This window comes from Octopus sinensis, unplaced genomic scaffold, assembly GCF_006345805.1.
Source record: "Octopus sinensis unplaced genomic scaffold, ASM634580v1 Contig01299, whole genome shotgun sequence".
NCBI lineage: Eukaryota > Metazoa > Mollusca > Cephalopoda > Octopoda > Octopodidae > Octopus > Octopus sinensis.
In genome coordinates this window covers 1-15,036 of record NW_021824734.1, presented here as the reverse complement: position 1 = coordinate 15,036, position 15,036 = coordinate 1, and the positions used below count along the sequence as shown (strand labels likewise).

Below are 15,036 nucleotides of genomic sequence, written 5' to 3'. Positions count from 1 at the left end.
AGTATTGTAAATTAAATTTAAATATATTTCCTCGAAGAGGAGTGTCACTATTCGCAGAAAATGCAATAACATTTTAGTCACAGATTGTGGTTTTATTGAAACATATATATAAAGGAAGAGAGCAGTCGCCATATTTCATTTCATATCCTTCTACCTCTGATGAGCGTAGGGTTACATAATCAGATTGTTACCTAACACTCCGTTCAATCTCGAGCGCGAAACCGATTGGTAAGATCGGCTGTAATGGACATATAATACTGTACATTTCGGAAAACACACACACACACACACACACACACACACACACACACCACACACACACACCACACACATATATATATATATATATATATATATATATATATATATATATATATATCAAAACAATAAACAATATGTATATGCATATGTATACGTACAAACATGTTTCTGTAATACCGCCTTCTTTTTGTAAAGGGCTCGCACCACTTTAGCACTGCCGAAACTTCTGAACCGCTTGCTTACTTTGGAGTAGAACCACTCCAAAGACATAGAACGGAGTTCACTAAAATACAAAAAATAAGAGAATAATTAGATATTAATTTTCTCGTGCAATAATTGACTGGAATGGTAGGGCATCAAATTATTAAAGAAAGAAAGAAAAGGAAAAACTGAGTTGCTTCCCTTCGCCTCTGGTTGACTTAATCATTGTTTAATAATGTTTAACCCCTCCTCGAAACAGGTGTACAGATTTAATTTGTTACCTTGCTAGAAACAATATTTGTGTTATAGCGTTTATTTCATTACAATGTATTGAAATTTCCCTCTTAGTTGGAGAAAGAAAGAAAGAAAAAAAAAAGAAAAGAAAAAAGAACAAGCAGCAGGAGATAATTGAAAAAGTTAAAAATGAATCACTGAAAGGTAAGAGAAAGGTAAGAGAAAGGTAAGAGGAAAACCTGATGTCTAAATTTTGCTTTCTATATTATTTCTTTCTTTCTTTATTTATTTATTCATACATTATTATTTTATATTCTTTTATTTGTTTGTCATTTGACTGCGATCATGCTGGAGCACCGCCTTTCGTCGAACAAATCGACGCCAGGACTTATTCTTTGTAAGCCTAGTACTTATTCTATCGGTTCTCTTTTGCCGAACTGCTAAGTTACGGGGACGTAAACGCACGGACTTCGGTTGTCAAGCGATGGTAGGGGAGACAAACACAGACACACCACACACACACAACACACACACACACACACACACACTCTCTCTCTCTCTCTCTCTCCCTCTCACACACACACACACATATATATATATAATATATATATATATATATACGATGGGCTTCTTTCAGTTTTCGTCGACCAAATCCACTCACAAGGCTTTGGTCAACCCGAGACTATAGCAGAAGATAAGTGCCCAAGGTGCCACACAGTGGGACTGAACCCGGAACCATGTGGTTGGTAAGCAAGCTACTTACCACACAGCCACTCCTGCACCTTAGTTTCGAATTATTCGTCTTTTTTGTGTGTGTGTGTTTTACTTGTTCAAGACATTGAATTGTGGCCATGCTGGGACACCGCTTTGAAGGGTTTAGTCGAACAAACCGACCTCAGCGCGTTTTTTTTTTTGTTTTTTTAATGCTTGATACTTATTCTATCGGTCTATTTTGACAAGACGCTAAGTCGCGGGTACGTAAAGAAACCAACACCGATTGTCAAGCGCTGTGGGGAGGGGCAAATACAACACAGACACACAAATACATATATACACACACGTGGAGGCGCAATGGCCCAGTGGTTAGGGCAGCGGACTCGCGGTCGTAGGATCGCGGTTTCGATTCCCAGAGCGGGCGTTGTGAGTGTTTATTGAACGAAAACACCTAAAAGCTCCACGACGCTCCGGCAGGGATGGTGGTGATCCCTGCTGTACTCTTTCACCACTCTTTCTTCTGTTGGTCTGCTCGCTTAGCCAGCGGGGTGGCGTCATTCGAAGGCTAAAACAATGCGAACGCATTGTGACCAGCGATGTGTAACTACATCTGATGGACTGGTCGGTCACGTGATCACGTGATATACACACATATTATCCAAATTTAGAGAGTGGAGCGGGTAAAATGCAGGCGACATATGTTTTTTAGCTAGCTGAACCTCTGGTGTAATAATTACTCAACGAAGAGCACTTAACCTTGATTAAATGAAGGTTACACTGTCGCTTGGAATTTCCAAGTTAACTCACCGCAGATGGCAGTTGAAACTTTCAGCTTATCGAATTTCCCTATATTTTCGATATGGGAAAAAGTGTGTAACTTTTGATGCCAATAAATTGTTAATATTCTTGATTGAACACTGTCCACTTTTTCTTTTCTATACCTGCCACGCACTGCTTGAGGATTACAAACTTCCTATAGCTAGATCCCTGGATCTTATCTTTATATATATATATATATATATATGCATACATATATGTACATACCTACACATATATGCATATATACATGCATATATGGGTACAGGACGTCAAAAAAACGTGAGCAAAATGAAAACGAGAACGTAAAAAACAAAAACATGGAAAACGAACTTTTTTCGAATAACGAAAGAAACAAGTAGAGAAACGAGACAGGCAACATAAAGAACAATCCCTTCATCAGTTGTTCCCTATTTTATCTACTCCGCGTTTTCGAAGGTAGGGACAAGACGCGACTTCGTTAAAACAGTCGTTCCCGCAAAGAAAATTAAATAAAATTTGTGATTTGCAGAGGGTTAAATTGGTAACAAAAACAGGACATTAAGAACAAAACAGTAACAACAAACGGTAAGGGCTGTTAAGCCATAACGATATGAAGTGGAGAACGAACGCTGGAGAAACGAGCTTTGACAGGGGACAGTCAAATGTGTGTCTTGTCTCTTGTCTTTCCTATACATATATAGAGAGGGGGAGAGAGAACAAATAGTGAGGGATTATCAATACTTCATAAGCTCTCTGTTGGCACACCAAGCTAACAATATTAGATTAGTGAAGAACTCCAGGTAATCTTTTAGTAGGGTCCAAGGTTATGGTTCACTACAATTCTCTATCACTCTTATACATATACATATATACATACATACATACATACATACATACATACATACATACATACATACATATATATATATATATATATATATAATACAAAATGGGAAGTACACTTTATATATATATATATATATGTACGTATGTAGGTAAGTATGTATGTATGTACATGTATGTCTCTTCAATTTTTTAATTATCACAAATCTTCCACTGAGGAGGGAGCCGGTTTCCAGCAAAGATACAAAGCTCCATCAATGGGATGTAGTTAATAGAGACAAATTCACTTTTTGGAACTTGAAAAAAGTCTTGCATATTTTTACTGTTCCGCTCACAGATTGCACTTGTAATGTACGAATCAGTCGGCCAGTTTCTCTTTCTGAAAATCCCAGTTTATCCAGATTCTTCTTTAAGCATTTACTAACAAAACTTAGTGCTCCAATCATTATTGGTATGGATATGAATCCGTAGTCTGAACATAGAAGCTGGAGGTTTCGAACCAGTTATAAAGAGATATCCTCTTTTTGATTTTCAAAGGGATATTTAGATCTGCACGTGTATGTATGTATGTATATATGTATGTATGTATGTATGTATGTATGTATGTATGCATGTATGCATGTATGTATGTATGTATGTATGTATGTATGTATGTATGTATGTATGTATGTATGTATGTATATATGCATTATACCACGAATTTTTTTCAGTCTCCATCCATCAAATTCGCTCACAAGGCATTGATCGGCCCCGCGGCTATAGTTGAAGCCACTTGCCCAATTTACTGTGCAGTGGGACTGAACCTGAAGTCATGTAGCTTCAAAGCTGAGCCTATTTATTTATGCATTCATTTATTTTCATGCCGAGTTATATCACTCAAGAGCAGTAATAAGCAACTTGAAATATGCGATAATGTGTCGCATATTTCCTTCCATACATTAAAATTCATTACTTACTAGCTTAAAAGCTGCACTCCATGCAGACTTTTAAGTTCGCTCCTGCGGTGGGCTAATTGAGCCTGTGGCCCAAAATTTAAAGAGAGCTAAATAGCATGACTGCAATACGTCTATAATGATTATATGCCTCGATGGTGTTTGATCAGAGGTTAAGGACGGATGAGAATTAATTCTGTAATGCAATCATTCTATTGTTCCAGTCCCAAGTTGAATTCCAGCTGCTGGCCAATTTGTCCCAAAGTTCATACTTCGACGTAAGATTAACGAAGCGAATGTCATTTATCTGATTCGAAAAATGTAGACTGAGGTACAAGGGTCCCAGAAGGACAGAGAGAATTTCGCTTTTATTAATACAGAAGAGAAAAAAAAATATATGCATGGGGTTTTGACGAGTTGTGAGTGCTAGCTTGGCACACCAAGAGCGCTAACCATTTTTTTCGAGTCCGTGTGATAAAAAGGCATGTATTATTGGCAATGCAAGAAGCACGCCATATCACTTACTTTTTCTTCACGCAGACGTGGCAAATGTATCGGCTGTGGTAATAACTGTAATGGCTACAGGACTTGCATACACTTGACTGGCACAGTAAACATATCTGCTTTCGGTTGAAAATATAACCAAACGCTCGACAGCAAGATGGACAAAAATTATCGTTGAAATTCTTTTTCTGACAAAGTACTTTCTTCTGCTGTTCTTGGCTTGTAACTCCTTCTTCTATTTGTCTGGAAAACAGAAAGGAGAAAAGTAGGTTTTATTTATTCAAGTTTTAAATCATTTTATTACTGTTGTTGTTATTGCAGTGGATGGTTGTAAAGTAAGCGATATCCGGATAATCGATTAGGATTAATGTTGGTCAATGTACGACTTAATCAAATACAATAAACGAATAGAAATTTGAGACTGAAAAAGGAAAAGTTATTGAATTTTCTAGTTGGCGGAAATCTATAAATTCACAGGAAAGGAGTTCTAGCGATTGATTATTAAACAGAATGTTATTGTTACTTATTTCATCGACCCATCGCTATTCCTTACCGGAAATGAAAGAGCAGGTCGCCCTCTATAAGGATTGAACTTAAAATGCGAGAAGTAACCAAGGTATTTTGTTTGGTACTCGACTGATTCTGTCAATTTGCTGTCCATAATTGTTGATGAAATTAAACACATTGAGAGTGGTGGAGTAACTGAATTAGTAGAGCCGTAGTTATTTAGTCACATCTCCTTATGTTCCTTCCTATTCTGAGCTCATCAACGAAACATAGCTTTCACTGTTTATATTGATGTAATATTGAGAACTCTATGTGTTTGCTCAATTTGCAAAATAGCAGCTAACACCTTTCAAATACACCAAAATCCATAAAATATTATCTTTAAAAAATATGAGATAATATAGTTCTCCAAATACAAAAAGATGGGATATTTGCGGCTGGCATACCTTTGATCTACTATTGGTGTCTTGAGTCTAAATGATAAAAATGACAACAACAATGATGACAGCAACAACAACAACGAGACGTAATTGAGCTGTACAGAAACTGATGTTTGAATCGTTCAGCTAAAAATTGCAAAAAATAATTGGAAAATAAGAGAACAAAAGATTGGATTACGGAATGGGGAGATTAGTTATATCGCTTTACAGAAAGAACGTAAGGACATGAGAATGAGTGGAGTGCAAAATGAAAGAGAGCAGTGGTGCAAAAGAGAGAAATAAAAAATGTGCATTGATATATACATACATACATATACATACATACATACATACATACATACATACATAATACGTATATATATAGATATAGATATAGATATATCAAAATAAGCAACAAGGATATCCAGAGGTAATGCAGTACGATCGTTTCATGCGACTCCATTTAATTGAAAAATGCAAACATTACATCAATTTAAGATATAAATCAATCTTCAGCTGCATAAAAATATAGAATTTAGTTAAATTCGAAGGACTCATTTGTATAATTTTTTATCCAAAATCACGAAGAGGATAAGGAGATTGACCAGGAATATGTTTTACCAACAACATCACAGTTTTTTCAAAGAATTTTTTTCAAAAAAGACACTGCTTATCACTGATTATTTCTGTTATTTAGATTTATTAATGGGGCAGAGTTCAGTTTTAATTTATAGGCTAGTTTATCAAGTCTAAGAGAAGACAGAGTGTAGTATCATTTATGGACAGGGCAAAATAGATAGACAATTTAAGTGGCAAAGTCACATATCAAAATTTCTTTGAAGCAAAGCCAATTGATTCAGTAAGAATATACTTCAGACAAGATTTTAGCTGCTAATTTTGTGGACCAATGCTTATGGGACAGGGAGAATGATTTCATATAGTAGTAGTGCATTTAGATAGATAGATAGATAGATAGATAGATAGATAGATAGATAGATGGATAGATGGATAGATGGATGGATGGATGGATGGATGGATAGATAGATAGATAGATAGATAGATAGATAGATAGATAGATAGATAGATAGATAGATAGATAGATAGATAGATAGATGGATAGATGATAGATAGATAGATAGATGGATAGATAGGTAGATAGATAGATAGATAGATAGATAGATAGATAGATAGATAGGTAGGTACATAGATAGATAGATAGATAGATAGATAGATAGATAGATAGATAGATAGACAGACAGACAGACAGACAGACAGACAGACAGACAGATAGATAGATAGATAGATAGATAGATAGATAGATAGATAGATAGATAGATAGATAGATAGGGTAAGAGAGAGAGAATACACGAGCAGAGAGAGTTAGGGTTTGAGTAGCATGGAAGAGTAGATAGGATCCTTACTTGAGCCGTTTCTTTTCATTTTCCCGAAGTGCGAAATCTCGTTGTATCACTTCAAGGATCTTCTCCCGTTCATCATCGGTAAGTTCCGTATAGATAGCCCCCGGATTCCCTTCGCCCTTCATGGTTGTCTTTGTACAATATATCTTCAACAGTTACACTTGAATTCATTACCAACTAATGGAAAAGAAATATTTGCCTCTTTATTTTATTTTACCCCCACCAACTTTTTATTTATTGTTTTTCTTTCCCTTCTGAAACTGAAATAAAAAAATAAAAATCGCCCAAGAAGTAATTGTGGTTACTTCATCGTCTCAAGAGTTTGTCGTGTTCCCCTTCTCATTATCAGAACGTATATGGAAACCATACTTTGTGACATTTCTGTAGCACGGTTGTACAATATTCGGAATGGAGTTAGCTTCTAGATGAGAAGTCTGTTCCAAAGAATTTCGAAGTGAGTCAATGTCTTAGAGGCTCGTACATTTTTGCTGAGTTTTATCCAATTTGATTCAAAGCAGGGTAAAACTTGAAGAGAGGGCGAATACGTAACGAGTAAAAAATTTTCAGATTATAAGCTTCCAGAACAGGGAACACCAATACAAAACGTATTGAAGTAATCTGCAAAGATAAACAGAGAGAATGGTGATATGATAACATTAGATAACTGATCTTTTATTTTTAATAGCAACAGTCAAAATACATTCACTGTGTTTTCTTTTATCTTAAACTAGCAGTATCGCCCGGCGTTGCTCGGGTTTGTAAGGGAAATAACTATATAAGCATTTTTAGAGAGTTATAGCCAAAAAATAGCAAAAAAATGCATTAAAAATGGAAAAAAAATGATGGTAAATTTTTTTTTAAATCGTTGACTCATCGTAGACATTTTTAGAGAGTTATTTCCCTTATATAATAGCGAAAAAATGCATTAAAATGGAAAAAAATGATGGTAAATCTTTTTAAAATCGCAGACTCATCGTAGACGTGCGCTAATACCCAGAAGGGCTCGATATGAATCACGACTATAAGATACCCGGTTTTGGCTACACTGCACCGCAAAATGTGGGAGTAGTTAGGAATCTAAATCGTAGGAGACAGACACCACACAACTTCACTTTTATATATAAAGATATACATAGGCAGACATAAGAGAAAGAATACAACTTAAATATACCCCTACACAAATACAGATATAAGCACAATCACGCGCGCGCACACACACACAGACACAGTTATGGGTTTCTGTATTAGGTATGCGCGCGCGCGTGTTTATTATCAAAAAGTCGAAATTCTACTCTCAATCTAGGAAGAAACTCAGAGTAAACCGTCAACTGTTAATATAATCAACATCGTGGCAGTGTGGTAAGAAGCTTGCTTCCCAACCCCATAGTTCTGGGTTCAGTCCCACTGCGTGGCACCTTGGGCAAGTGCCTTCTTCTATAGCCTCGAGCCAACCAAAGCCTTGTAAGTGGATTTGGTAGATGGAAACTGAAAAAAGCCTGTCATATGTATGTATGTATGTATGTATGTATGTATGTATGTATGTATAACATTTAAAGATGTTTTTGTTACATGTTGTTATTGTTTTTGTTAAATAAAATTTGTTGAATAAAAGCTGCAATAATTATGCACCAACCTAATATTTCTCACAGACGCTGCGTATCTGTTGCGAATTCTGGATTCCTATGGGAAACCCAATCATAGCTATAGAGGAATAACTTTTATAACAATAACTGCAAAAGTTCTAACTCTGTACTGCTTAGCCGCATACATCCAGAATTCGAAAAGGTATTGAGAGAAAAAAATCAAAATGGCTTTCGAAGAGGACGATGAACAACAGTGTCAAATCTTAACCGTTCGCAGAATTCCTGAAGGCGTGAAAACTAAAAATTTAAATGATGCTCTATTATTCGTAGCTAGAAATTTTACTACTTAGGTAAGTAAATTTTTCTACACAGTTGAAAGATGTGTCAGATACTGTTTTGATTGCTCCATTTTGATTTAAGCATATGTATTCTGTTTTGCCTGAGTTAACATGGAGACCGATACTTTTTGCTGAATGTTCAAGAGTTATGGAGAAAGGTTATTAGATCGGAGAGAAGCACTAAATCAGCAACATAATCTGCATTTGTGATTTTTGTAGCAGGATATTTATAATCCCTTTATGAATATAGTGTGAAGCCATTGTCTTTAATGGTGTTGAGAGAAGTTCTAAGAACGTACTCCAAGCAAATGATGAAGATATAGGATGCTAAAGTGTCACTTTGTATGCAATAATTGTATGCAATAATTCCAGACAAATTTGTATCACCATTTGGTGATCGTACTATAGAATATGTGTTTTTGTAGGGCTTCATAATGACTTTTATTGTTTCATCTGCTATACGTAAGCTAGCAGTATTTCTTCCATTTTACTTCCATGAATCGAAATGAAGGCTTTAGAGAAATCAACGAATAATAGAACATCATTTAAACTAGTTTTCACACCTTCAGGAATTCTGCGAACAGTTAAGCTTTGACCGGTAGTTCATCGTCCTCTTCGAAAGCCATTTTGATTATTTTCTCAATACCTTTTCGAATTCTGGATGTATGCGGCTAAGCAGTACAGAGTTAGAACTTTTGCATTTATTGTTATAAAAGTTATTCCTCTATAGCTATGATTGGGTTTCCCATAGGAATCTAGAATTTGCAACAAATCAAATACGCACTGTCTGTGAGAAATATTGGGTTGGTGCATAATTATTGCGTTTTTTTTCAACAAATTTTATCCAACAAAAACAATAACAACATGTAACAAAAACATCTTTAAATGATTATTCTGGAGCATATTCACCATCTACTTCAATTACTGCTTCCCATTTGCTTGGCAGACGGCCAGAGCGTCGTTTAAAGATGTTTTTGTTAAATATTGTTATTGTTTTTGTTGAATAAAATTGGTAAAAAGCCGCAATAATTATGCACAAACCCAATAAAAATCTAAAGATACAACATTGAACATAACATACAAGACTTTCATTAAAGGACATAAAAAGGCTGAAGAGGAACAAAAAAATGTATATACACACACATACATGCACAAATATATACATACATACATGCACAAATGTATATATATATATATATATATATATATATATATATATATATATATATATATATATATATATATATAAGATCCAGACATCGAGGTGTAGGAAGAAAGTTAACTTCAAGCAATCCGTAGTAAATATAGAAAACAACTTTCAGGGACAATAGTGGTTTATTGAGACGGAAGGTTGTGGAATTTTTTTTTTCGTATCAAAGTACAATAAACTGAAAAAGTTCATTTTATATTTCACGGTATTCGACCAGGGTTGCTAGGTATCCGAATAAGAATACAAGAATTAAGGAACGGATTAGATAAGGTCTGGACTGCATATGTTTTTATAGCAAGCGGAACCTTGGAAGTGGTAAATATTCAAGCGTGCTGTATACCGTAGGCTACTCTTCAGGCTAAGGATATCTTGATTAAATTCTTATTAATCTTCCATGTGTTAACATGTACCTCCTTGCGACAATGTAAACTTTCATTTAATCAAGATATCCTTGGCCGAAAGAATGGCCTGTGGTATACACCTCGCTTGGATTTTTACCACATGTGAGGTGTTCCGCTCGCTACGAAACATATATAGCCCCGATCTTATCTACTCCATTCTTTAACTCTTGTGCGTTTATACATATATATATATATATATAATTAAATAAGGGTAGAAATTGATATTAATCAATTAAAACCAGTGGCCTATCATATTTTTAAAAATCCGAAGATTAAAAAATTTTTTACATACAACATTTAGAGGACTGACCACTAAAAATGGACAGCCTGTATGCTAGATATAGACGTCAAAATCGCCATTTTCCACGAAGAATGTGTTTTCAAGAAAAAATTCAGCAAAAAATCAAAGTGCAAAAATAAGCAAGATAAATGAAAATAAATTGTCTTGCTTATTTTTACACTTTGTTTTTTTGTTGAATTTTTTTCTTGAGAACACATTCTTCGTGGAAAATGGCGATTTTGACGTCTATATCTAGCATACAGGCTGTCCATTTTTAGTGGTCAGTCCTCTAAATTTTGTGTGTATATATATATATATACATATATATATACGTTTATCAATTCGTTTTGCAAGATTCCTGATGTGAAATCGTATGTTGTTCGGGATGGCCATTTATATATATATATGTGTGTGTGTGTGTGTGTATGGATGTATGGATGTATGTATGTATGTAATGTATGTATGTATGTAATGTATGTAATGTATGTATGTATGTATGTATGTATGTATATAATGTATGTATGTAATGTATGTAATGTATGTATGTATGTATGTAAGTATGTATGTATGTATGTATGTATTATGTATGTATGTATGTATGTATGTAATGTATGTATGTATGTATGTATGTATGTATGTAATGTATGTAATGTATGTATGTATGTATGTATGTATGTATGCATGTATGTATGCTTGCATGTATGTATGTATGTATATAATGTATGTATGTAATGTATGTATGTATGTATGTATGTATGCATGCATGCATGTATGTATATGGAGCAAGTGGGACAATAACACACACGAAAACGAAAAGTGTCGCTGAAGAGGTCACAGATGTGTGACGAAAGATTTCCGGATAATGGACATGAGTTAATATAATAAAACGAGAACAGTAATAAACGAGTGAAGCATATATATATATATATATATATATATATATATTATATATATATATATATATATATAGTGCATATGCATATTTGGCAAAAAAATGACCGTCCCAAAATACAGCAATATATATATATATAACTTCCGAGCGGTTGCTGGAATTCATTTAAAACTGAGTGGACAAGAGCAGCGTGTTGATAATGTGTATTACTCAAGAACACAATGCATCGCTTGGTCCGAGAATCAAAACTACGATCGATAGGGCAACATCCTAACCACTGGACCACGAACATTCACTAAACAGAGGGACAATATGAAGCGTAATGAAATATTTGACCCAACTCTCTGCTGTTTCTTCTCAGACACTCTTCCTCGTAAATGTAATGTTAAGCAAGAGAGTAAACTTTTAACTATTTTGTTTTGTGTTATAAATTGTTTTAAGACAGGGAATTGGTACACAAAACAATCAAAGATATATTTCTTTATTGGCCACGCAGGGCTAAACACAGAAGGGACAAAATACAAAGTAGGGGAAGAAAAGAAGGGGGAAAAGAAGAAAAAAAGGTGGGGGTGGCGAATTCCGATCAAAAGGGATCGGTAAAAAAGGAAGTGGGGTCGATCAAAACAGCTCGTGTATCACAGAAATGTCAATGTAAAAGGGGAAAACAGATTAGGTTTGTCCGTGGATAGAAAAGCCTACGGAAAAGACCACGGGAACCTTGGACAATAGTGTCCTGCAAAAAGAAAACACATTACAGTAAGTGGCTCTCTTTTTTTCCTTCGTCTTGCGATATTTGTTCTGAGTTCAAATCCATCCGAAACCAACTTTACTTCTTATCGTATTTTGGGTTCGATATAATGCATATGTGAATAACTGTGTCGTTGGTTACAAGTTTCTAGGAGACCAATCACTGATTCACTACATATAAAACGGCGAGAGGGACACGGGATTGTTTGTGTAATTCGGGTGAAATAAAACCTAACTTATTTTTCTTCAAAAGTATTGATTCATCGACTTTCACGTCAATGTTTCATTTTTCACAGATAGAGCAAGAAAGAAAAAAAGGATAAAAAGAAAGAAATACCAGCTACAAACTATAGTAGCTGGGAAAAACTAAAACTAAAAATGAAGACCAAACTACAACGGGTTCTACCTTTTAAAACTTGACTCTGATAGCAGTAACATATTCAACACCCTACTATTGTTATATAAGGGGTTATATAAGAGAGTTACACAAATGCCAGAACAGGGCGCCACTGCGTGGTGCCAAGGACTCCAAATTTGTCATCAAGATGTAGGACAAGATATTGTGATAGCCTGGGCTTCCGAGGCCCACAGCTCTTCAATATCCTCCCGAAGAACCTAAGAGACCTGCATGGGGTGGATGCAGATGTCTTTAAAATGAAACTGGATCTCTTCTTGTCAGGTGTCCCAGATGAACCAACTTCACGGCAGGAGGTGCAGATGAGGGCAGCTGCATCGAACTCTCATGCACCAAATGGCAGTTGCTAAAAAGCATTCGTGAAGTAAAATCATGTAGCAACACCAAATGGCGATGCCCCAGCATGGCCACAGCTCATGAGCTGAAACTAGATAAAATTTTTTTTTAAATAAATAAATAAAATAAAATAAAATATACAAGAATCAGTTCAAGTCTCAGCTATACAAAAATGGTTTCCACCATGTTACTGGAATCAGAAGAACCTTAAGAACTTCAGTGATATTTGCCTGTCACCGTGATTGTCTTGTATCTCATGAATATACGCACAGAAATATGCGCATTGTTGGCTGTGTGGTACCGGAATCAGACAGGAGACAAACAAGCTACAGCTGAGGTCTTCACTATTCTCAAGGTCTTCACAGTAATTAAAAGGTAAACGTTTTCAATTTTTGTGAGGTCTTCCGGCGTAACTTTTTGGACCCACAAAGTCTAAATCCTGCATTTATTCATTTATTTATTGTGTGTGTGTGTGTGTGTGTGTGTGTACGTGCATGCATGTGTGTCTGCGCATGTATGTCTGTGCATGCGCGCCCGCATACAGTTGTTCCTTGGTTTACATGGTACATGGTTTGCATGGTTTCACTTCAGCATAAATTTTGGTTTCGCTCGATTTTTTTTAATATGAAAAATACGATATAATTTCTAGCCTTGTGCCAAACTTTCAAATCAATATGAAAAGTACGATAACTTTTCCATCTTATCCATAAAGAGCTGCATATATTTCAAAGTGATTTTTCATTGGGGAATTAAGATTTTACTTCAAGCTGCTTAAATCGGAATGAAGCACATTAAACTTGGATGTCAAATGGTAAAATATTAAATTTTGCTTGAATGAGCAAGAAGTTAGGAGAAACAAGCAAAAATATGTTTGGTTACATTTATATGATGTTTGTTTCTTAAATGATGTGGAGATACACGATGGCATTTTCAAAATTATTTTACGAACATCATATATAAGTATCAACCAAATTCTGTTTAATTCTCGGTACTTATGGTTTCTTGTTTATTCAAGCAAAATTGAATTTCTAAAATGTTTTACCATTTTAGAAAGTTAATGTATTTCCGTTAGATTTACTCTGTCTGAACTAAATATTCAGTTGAAGTTAAGATATATTATATATATATATATATATGTATGCATATATATATATATATATCTATATATATAATATATATATATATATATATATATATATATATAGGTTAATCCAACAAGAAAACAAAAAGACAACAACGCAAGGACGTGGAACAAATAAAGTATTATATATATATATATATATATATATACACACTGCAATACATGTGGTGTATATGAAATGATACATACATACATATCTGTACATGTACACATATACAGACACACTTATATGTATAGATATACACACATCCATAAATGAATTGAAAAAGTTCAACTAATTGAGATTTTCCACGCAATTAATAAACAAAACTTCCCCTTAGATATATTTAATATCAGAAAGCAAGTAACCTAAATTTTTAGCTTATCTAAATTTTTAGGAAATTAAGGCGATGCAACTGGGAATGGATCTGATATTTAAAGCCAACTAAAAAACATATTTCGGTCTTTTTCAACCTCTTCAGGGAAACATTCTGCTTACGATGTAAGACTAAAAGGAATTCAGTATATATATATACGTACGTGAGTTATCTAAGAAACCATAAGTCAGGGAAAAATGTACTTGCATATCTGTCAATAGAGTGAATAATATAATAAACATAATAAGTATATATATATATATATAATATATATATATATATATAATATAATATATATATTATATATATTATATATCAGAGGTGTGGGATAAATATCCATCTGGTAAACATCCATTAATGTTATATTACCTGAAGAAATGAATCCATGAAGGTGATCTACCCGATGCCCATGGATACTACGGACTACACAGCAATCATCCAGGAATGGGATTGTGATCTTAAGAGACATATGATTTGTGGAAACGCGCGTCTAGCGATGCATTAAA

At 34.6% G+C, this 15,036-nt stretch overlaps 1 protein-coding gene across 1 annotated transcript; it reads right to left on the bottom strand.

Moving 5' to 3' along the window:
- Positions 1 to 419: 419 nt before the first annotated feature.
- Positions 420 to 7,453, bottom strand: LOC115227031 (rab effector MyRIP-like; the record flags this gene model as incomplete). Its single annotated transcript, XM_029797973.2, has 3 exons — positions 6,835 to 7,453; positions 4,509 to 4,730; positions 420 to 544 (listed from the first exon to the last, which is right to left on the bottom strand). Coding segments are annotated over exons 1-3 (469 nt in total), but the record flags the coding sequence as incomplete, so codon positions are not given.
- Between the last annotated feature and the right edge of the window lie 7,583 nt (positions 7,454 to 15,036).